The 8,637-nt window shown below is 43.6% G+C and overlaps 2 protein-coding genes across 6 annotated transcripts in view; one reads left to right on the plus strand and one right to left on the minus strand.

Annotated features, from left to right (window-relative positions):
- Nucleotides 1–7,869, plus strand: part of LOC108751709 — a 10,402-nt gene extending 2,533 nt beyond the window's left edge. The window contains exons 2-5 of one of the 3 annotated variants that reach the window (XM_018492024.1): nucleotides 2,764–2,820; nucleotides 3,159–3,473; nucleotides 4,755–4,904; nucleotides 4,993–7,869. In XM_018492024.1, the coding sequence (XP_018347526.1) occupies nucleotides 2,806–2,820; nucleotides 3,159–3,473; nucleotides 4,755–4,904; nucleotides 4,993–6,348 (1,836 nt within the window). In that variant the 5' untranslated portion in view covers nucleotides 2,764–2,805 and the 3' untranslated portion in view covers nucleotides 6,349–7,869. Of the gene's footprint in view, nucleotides 1–1,460; nucleotides 2,821–3,158; nucleotides 3,474–4,754; nucleotides 4,905–4,992 lie in introns of those variants that run through there. The other 2 variants (XM_018492025.1, XM_018492026.1) reach the window with 2 other exon arrangements.
- LOC108751707 (nuclear protein localization protein 4 homolog) overlaps nucleotides 1–8,637 on the minus strand; it is an 18,251-nt gene that overhangs the window by 5,161 nt on the left and 4,453 nt on the right. The window lies entirely within an intron of this gene.

Consider the following 8,637-nt stretch of genomic DNA (forward strand, 5'->3'; position numbering starts at 1 on the left):
TTGCTGAATCTAAAGTACAAGGGTTCTCTCCAAGTTGTTTGGAATCAATCTTGCTCGAAAAGAATGAAAAACTCAAGTAGAACAGATAAATCATACTAATGCGAGGGCATCATCGTCAACCTTACTTGTCACTTATAAATTCATTTCGAAGTATCAAATGATATAACGATGACGTTTGATATTGTGACTTAATTACGACTCTGTGTTCTACTCGGGAATCTAGACGGTTACTCTTCGCTACGGAGAGCGGTGTCGTAGATTGTTGTTTTTCGAAGTACAAGCCCCTTATTTACACGTTCGCGCGTATGTTTGCACAACGCGCTCGGGAACGGCTGTGAATACCACGCTCTGAAGTGAGAGTCCGGAAACTTTTGCGGAAGATCGACAGTACGGTTCCCGTTAAGACCGAAGCACGGACCTTTTGTATAACGTGTAGTATATCAAGCATAAGAGATCGACCAATCGGAATCTTTTATTTCGTAGAAAGAAAGAAAATGAAGGACTTTGATTGTCCGTTTTTCTACGCAAGACTCTGTGCTTAACAAGTTTCATCCGGTGTATCCGTTGTAATATTTTTCGAGATAATATAGGCTTGTTTTTTTTTTTTTTTTTTTTTTTTTTTTAGCTGAATTTCCTGCACCCTTTTTTTTTTCTCCAACATGAATGAAGAATACACGATGTTTCACTCCCGCGTAGTCAATTAGAAAATTTGCCCAAAAAGTTACGATATAAAGCCGCTGTTAGAAATTTACGGTCAATAAGAAGTTTGCTCCAAAATTTCATCATTGTGCGATCGAATATAATAAAACACTCTCTATTTTTGTATTGGTGGAAAATAATGAAGCGTGGGAAAATTCTGCAGCTAATGAAGAACAGTTCTATTTACGCGAGCAGAAAGGGAAAATCGGAATATTAAAGATTAGAGAGATATTGACTTAACTCGAGGAACATCGAGTGGTTCCGTCCAAAGGTTAATGTTCTCAGGTTAAAGCATTTCGCCGGAAGTAAGATTTAATTAGCGTTTATTATTGTCGACACCGAGTCTTCAACGAGAATCGTATCTTACTGTCTTCGAGTGCGCGTTCAAAAACCAGCAGGGTCTACAGAGACCTGTTTGATTACACTTCCTCTATTATCAAGTTAAATTAGCGAAAACTGAGTGATAATTAAACGAAAAAAAGTCCAATGTCTATTTCTATCAATATAGATTAACTTTAATCGGTTACTTTTCAATCTTCTTTAGAATTTATATCAATCTTCTAAGAATTGTGTCCATTTTCTATTAATGTAGATTAACTTTAATCTACACTTAATCTTGATTTTCAACTATTCATCTTTCTCTAATTCTTAAAATTGAATTACATTTGTAGGAACGGGCGTTAGAAAAACATAAAAGGGAGTAAATAAAACTAGGATTAAAGTTAATCTACATCGACAGAGATGCGACGTAAATCCGAAAAAAAAAAAAATCACATCCGACGTTTTCAATGATCACATCGCAATGCGCATTATACAAGATATAATTAAAAAAAAATCATTCCCATTTAATTTCTTATCTACAGAACAAAACGTACGTCGACGGTTATGGAAAATTAAAATAGCTCGTTTACGTAAATATCGAAATTGAACGTGGAGATAAGTGCCGCCGCCATCAATTACCTGCTAGAACGCAGACGATGTGTGGTTCGAGACGTAATTTTATAATCGTGCTCGGCAGTGTGTTATCACACACGTGTTGCGTACCGTAATTTACATTATACGGTACTTATCGAAAATTCTCCGGGAGCGCACGGTCAAGGTGATCGAGGCGACGCGGAAGGGACGCGAAGGGAAGAGAAGGGTTAAGGGCGAACGGCATCAGCCGGGCGAGCTCAAATCGTCGGTCGAGCTTTCCCGCCTTTCAAATATCCCGGACACGAATCGAACTCGCGCGGTGAGTGTGTTTACTCGCCGTCACGTGTACGACGACGACGACGACGACGACGACGTGGCGGCGTATCGATTCCTCCGAATCGCGCATTGAAGCCTTCAAGGCGAACAAAACGGACGAGTGGACCAGTCGTCGACGTAAAGAAGTAAACAATACCGTGAGAGACGTTGTTTGTGCCCGTGCGCATACGAAAGAGAAAAAGAAAGAGAGAGAGAGAGAGAGAGAGAGAGAGGTACACATTTGTTAACGGGGAAAACGTCGATGACTCGATGACGCACGAGGTGCTATATGGGTCAAGGAATATAGGCCGACATGACGGCGGCGGCGGTTTCGCGTCGCGCGTTCTTGAAACCGGGAAAGTCCACGGCGACGACGGAACGGCAGACGAGTCTACGGTCGAGTCGGCGCGTGGAAACCACGTAGTTAGGGAAGGATTCCGCGCGAGAAAAGCGACGATGTGATAGACTACAAAGCGGAACAGAGAACGGCGCGCAGCGGCAGAAGAGAGTGAAAGAAAGAGAGAGAGAGAGAGAGAGAGAACGACAGTCGGTACCGAGTGTTTTGTTTACATACGCGGTTGACGGCGTGACCTTTTACAAGACTCCTTTCCCGCGTGAATCGGCAGTGCCTTGCGTGACACGCGTTATCGAAGTTGGTTGGCTTTGCCAAAGGCAGCTTCGCTCTCTGTAAGACGTGCGCGATTCTCTCGCTTTTCTAATATAGAGCCATTCGAGAGCCGCGTTATATTATCTGTGAAAGAGAAAATTCGCGATATCCTTCCTAGTGGCGAAAACGGCATCGGCGCGATTAAACGTCGTCGCGATCTGTTTCAGGGACACGTAAACTGACGCTACGCCTCGCAATTTCGTGGCGTGATGTTACTCAAACAGGTAAATCTCTCTTCCGGAGTAAACTGAGTAAAAGAGTAAACTGAGCGGGATGTGAATGGGAAAAACGGTGGATAACATTTTGACGGCGACGTAAATGGTTGACGAGTTGCGGCAGACGTTTCTTATCTTTTCTAACTTAATCGCGAGTTTGGCTGAATGAAAAATTTGAAATTTCATTGATTTCGTTGATATTCTAATAATAATAAGGAGGATAATGAAGGAAGGGCTTTACGCGTGTGTCTTGCGTGTATGTGCACTGTGTGTGTTTTCCGCGTATGTTTTGTGACGAAATTTGCGTAGGAGGATACGCACGTGTACGTGTATGGTTACGCTTTCAGATGCTGGATCCGAGCGTATTGACGGACCTGGAGGAGCTGACGCTTTGCGGTTGTTGCAAGCAGAAGTACAATGATGTAGAGCAATGCCCCAAGTATCTTAGCTGCAAGCATTACTTCTGCCTACGGTGCATCGAGAGCAATCTGCTGAAGGGACGCGATTTGCAGTGCGCGCATTGCTGGAAAACGACGGATTTGGGTAACCAAGGCGCGGACGCTTTACCGACTCACTCTGCTCTACTTGCCTTGGCCAACAATTTGTCGCGTCTCAAGATCACGACAAACAATACGTCCGGCAAACCTGACAAGGAGAGGAAGGTAATTGTCTGGCTTTTTTTCCTACACACACGAAAAAAAAAAAATTGTTTCGTTGAGTTAACTAGAATTCTGGTAGAAAGTGAACGATCCAGAATTCTAATTCAATCTACAAGATTTCTGGTTAATCTATTAGAATCTATTAAAATTCTAGTTGAAACAACAACATTTAGTAGATTTAATCAGAAATATAGTAGGCTTAACCAAAATTCTGGATCGTTCATTTTCTACCTGAATTACAGTTAATTTAACCAAACATTTTTTTTCCATACAGTGATATTCTTTTCCTTGAAATCTCACCGGTCGGTATTTTCCACGCTCGAAATATTCGGCGATAATATACTGAGAACGGATAGAGACTAAAATGCGTGAAAAATTCACTTCAAATAGAACTAGATCAGATGAGTAAAAAGAGGAGCGTGACCTGTTGCGATTATCTATTTAGAAACGATACGGAAAGTATTTTGGATGTACATATATTTGATTTTGAAAAAATAAAACAGGAAAATTGCATCGTCAGTGCTGTATATCAAGATGAAACACAATTGGAGTAAAGTCACTTTCTCATACGATTTGTTTAAATTCAAAATACGTCGTCGAGATGTCTCTTATCCATTTCAATGTAGATTAATTTTAATACCGATTTAACTTACTTTTCTATCCTTTTTTAATGCCCGTTTCTACTAACGTATATTAATTTTAATCTCAATTCAACTAACTCTTTATCTTTTTCTAAGAATTAAAAAGAATAAAGAGCAAGTTGAATCAAGATTGAAATTAATCCATTCCAAGAACAAGAAAAAGAATAAAAAGTATGTTTAAATCGAGATTAAAGTTAATCTATTTATTGGTAGAAATAAACATCTGTCAAATAAAATTGAAATATCGTGGACGACAAAAGATCATTCGACCGCCACAGTACACAGCGTGCGATGAGCTTTTGTCGAGAGGGACGGGATAACCGAAAGCGAAACGCAGGACATGCGTATGAAACCATATCGAGAAGGAATAGTCAATAATAGGATGAGTCAATAATAGGTTGTAAGAATGTCATCATTCTTTTCTCCCCCCCCCCTCACCCCTCCCCAAGTGCGGACAAATATTTCCGAATCTGCAGGAATTTTATATATCTTATCCCTTAAAATGATCTCGAGATATCCGTAGGAATGTGATGATTTCATATTGCAACACTTCCTTTCGGCGGGTCGTGAACCTTCGTGTTTATCGTGTAAACACGTGGACGGTTTCTCCTCGTGAATCGATAACGCTTAAATATTTTCGCAGAGCGAGAACTGTCACACACACGGAATGCCGCTAGCATTGTGGTGTGCGACATGTTGCACGGCGCTTTGTAGGGCGTGCGCAAGTCCGCAGGATCACCCGGGTCATCAGATCAAATCGCAAACCGATGCCAAAGAACAGCTCATATCCGACGTAAGTCGCTATCTATTATTCGTTTTACTAATGTCACGATAAAAAAAAAACTAAGCGAGAGACTAATGACGTCAAAACGTGTCCGTAGGTTCAACTGGAGTTAGTCACCGTGGGTAAACTGTCGACGGAGATTCAAAGACTGGCCGTGCAGCAACGCGAATTTCTGATAAAGGTGCTGGAGGCATGTGTAACGTTGAAGACGCATGTAGAGACGGATCTGCAAAATGGCTGGAGTCACTTTCCCGAGATAACGGACGCGCGCGAGACTCTAGGCAAGACGAGGGCTGGTCTGCAAATGAGCGAGACTCCGGGTGATGTCTACAGTCTACATTCGCAATTGATTCTCGAGAAACAAAGGTTGCAGTCGAAATATCAGGAGATGATGTTACAGTGTCAGCTAGATGATCTCATCGGCAACTCTGGAGTGATATTTGACTTCGCTTTGCTAAAGCAGGCATTGGCAGGGATACACACGGGAGATCCGATTGTCCCTCAAGGAAATGGCGGTCGCTTGCCGAATCATCTCGCGGCTTCGCATAATCCGATTTTGTTCCTCGCGAATTATTGTATGTCGCAGTTGTACACACGTCACGTCGTTAGCAAGCAACAACATATGCAGAATGGCTCGATGGAGTATCATCATTCAAGTATGATGCCACCACCGCCCCAGCAAGCGCCATCCGTTCACGTTCATCAGGGTCCACCGGCGCCACCACCGGGACCCAATCAAGCTCCCCAGCAGCTTCTCATTCCACCCGGTTCACCGTCCGTTAAACCCGTACCGCCTGTACCGCCCAACGCCATGTTGCACCCGCAGCAACAGTCAACGTTCATGCCTGACGCGGTCGGCACTGGCGCCGGTGGCGGTAGTCTAGTGACCGTCCACTCGTCCCCGCAACCGCCGTCCAACGCGATAACGGCGACGTTGACGCGAGGTCCTGCGAATCCGTATCCTCTGTACTACTTCAACATCGAGGTGAATGGTTCACCGCACGGGCGCATCGTGATCGAAGTGCGACCAGACGCGGCGCCGAAGATGGCCAAGAACTTCAGCGTGCTGTCAACGGGAGAGATCGGATTCGGGTACAAGGGATGCACGATATTCCAATGTTGGGAAGGCGAATCCGTGATCACAGGTGATTTCGAGCTTAACAACGGCCGCGGTGGACGTAGCATATTTGACGACGGTTATTTCATGCCGGACGATACCAAGTTCCCGGCGGTTAGGGGCGCGGTGGGCATGAGGCGGACGCAGAAACGGCATGACAACCTCGGGATGGTCGGCTCGCAATTTCGCATAATCCTGCAGGAGATGCGCGGCTTTACTGGCATCTTCGGCCACGTTGTCGAGGGATTGGAGCTGGTGGAGAAGATATCTACGTACGGTGATCAGACCGGCAAGCCTACCAAGAATATTCTAATCACGAAATGCGGTAAATTGTAACGTTTATGATGTCGCTGTCGCGCGGTTTGTTGCAACGCGGGATAATTCTCCGAGAAATGAGTATACACTCCGTATATATATATATACATATATACATATATATATATATATATGTATGTATGTATGTATGTATATGATATAACGCCGTATACAACACGTTTTCCTGCTCTAGATAACCGAAGGAAAGTCGCCACGGTATCCCCGACTTCGCGCGCGTTCGCGGCCACGAGAGAAACCTATAATACGTAAGAAGAAATGTGCAAAAAGAAATCGCGTTATACACGTAATTGTCCGGCGACGGGAGACGATTATTGTTATTATTATATCCGCCGCGTGTATATCCGCTCGGGGAAATCGTCGCGACACGTTTATTAACTCCGCGAATCCTCGAACGTTCCGTACGAGTCATGCAACTTAATTAACTATTAACAATAGTGTCTAAAGATGTCGAATCTATTTTTAAAACATGGGCGTGCGCGAGAAAAAGAAAAAGAGAAAAAATCCATATTTTGCTATTGACTGGGAATCGATACGAGATTCTGCTAACAATAACGACGATGATCGATATACACAGAGACACATACACACATACGTACCTCAGAGATCGACCGTGATATCGATACGACTTCTCTAGCTGATACGACATATTTGTTTTTTTAGGGAGAGAGAGGTCTGACCGTTTATTTTGGCTATTATCGGCATTAACTCTTCTACGACGTTGTAGTTCATAGAGCGCGTGTCGCGCGTTGAACGTGATATAATGGAGAAAATAATACCGCGCGCGAATCGCGGCGGACGGTTCTCCGGCCGGCTGCGAGCGCAGCTAATGTTTTAGGTCGTAGATAGCGAATAATAAAAGGATGAAAAAAAAAATGCACATGTAGAATAATCTGGGAATTTAAGTCTAGTGAACTGAGTCGGAGGCAACCGAATCGTGTGTTATGTACACGACATATTTACGAAGAAACGAAAGAGACAGATCTGCACGCGAGCAAACATTCGACTCTTTCGATTCTTGTTCTTTTTTTTTTTTTTTCGCAACTTTCGCGACTTGCTGCTAAAAGTTGTGAATCGCGCGATTCCATACGCGGGTCTCTCGTTTAGATATCTTAGCCGAGAGAGGAAGAAGAGATATCGGTATAGAGTTAGTCACGTAGGAGGGCAGTTTATGGTTCGTCGGACACGGCGTGTCGTTCCGTTCCGTTCCAGGGGTGCGAGGAAAAAGAGCTAAAAGGGAAGAGAGAAAAAAAAAAGAGATATTCATCGCGCGCGCGCGTCTTGCGAAGAAGAATCTTGCGATACCGCTGCTCGGATACTTGCGACTCGAGCCCGTTCCCTTTTCGTTCTTTGCGAACTAGCGAACCGTCAATGGGTTATATCTGTATTTAAGATTAGATCTCAATACGTCGCAAATGTATGCAAGGCCTAAATACTACTATGTAAACCGTAAGCCTCGTGTCGTCTAATCGGGAAACGAAAGGGAAAAAAAAAATGAAATGTGCGGATATATATAACGTATATATATATCTATATATACATATATATATATATTATATTAAACGAATCATTCCTCGATGCTATATATCGAAAAATACTACGATATAATGTAACTGCGTTATAACTACTCGTCTGAATCCTCGTAATGAAGTCCCATGCGTTATTATCGTTACATACAATGTCACACACGCACGCGTGTATATACGCGGGGAGTGGACGCGTAATCTCTCCCTCTCTCGCGAACACGCGTGCGTGCGATATATTTCCACGCGCGTACAAGGCAAGGCACACTCACGCGTAATAAGCAGAAATTGCACGCCCTCGCGTCGTCGCGGATATGCCTTCTCGAAGAAAAGCCTCATTCGATGTTGAACTTGAAAGTTTTAACACTTGTTGATTAGCTGATTAAAAAAAAAAAAAAAAAAAGAAGAACGCGTCTCACGCGATCGACGTCGCGATGACTAACGTAATGCGTCACGTCGTCTTTAGGAATAAATAACTCGCTCCTGTACGATCAAGAGCGGAAATGCTGTCCGAGTCAAATGTAGCAAAAAACCGAACTGTACTTGTATCGAGCTTCTCTCTCTTCTCTAGAGAAGATACCAGTAGTTGGTTGGCTGGCTAGCTAAGATCTAGAGAAAGTCTAACGAGACTCACGGATAGAGAAGCTCGTTCATTTTAAAACAGTTCACGATCTCCTTACGCCGGAAAGCATTTTCGCTGTCGATTGCACATGTACAATATTGTATACACGACGACCGTAAGGGGGTTTGGGGAGGGTGGGGGGGGGGG

The sequence above is a fragment of the Trachymyrmex septentrionalis genome, unplaced genomic scaffold (assembly GCF_001594115.1).
Source record: "Trachymyrmex septentrionalis isolate Tsep2-gDNA-1 unplaced genomic scaffold, Tsep1.0 scaffold51, whole genome shotgun sequence".
Lineage (NCBI taxonomy): Eukaryota > Metazoa > Arthropoda > Insecta > Hymenoptera > Formicidae > Trachymyrmex > Trachymyrmex septentrionalis.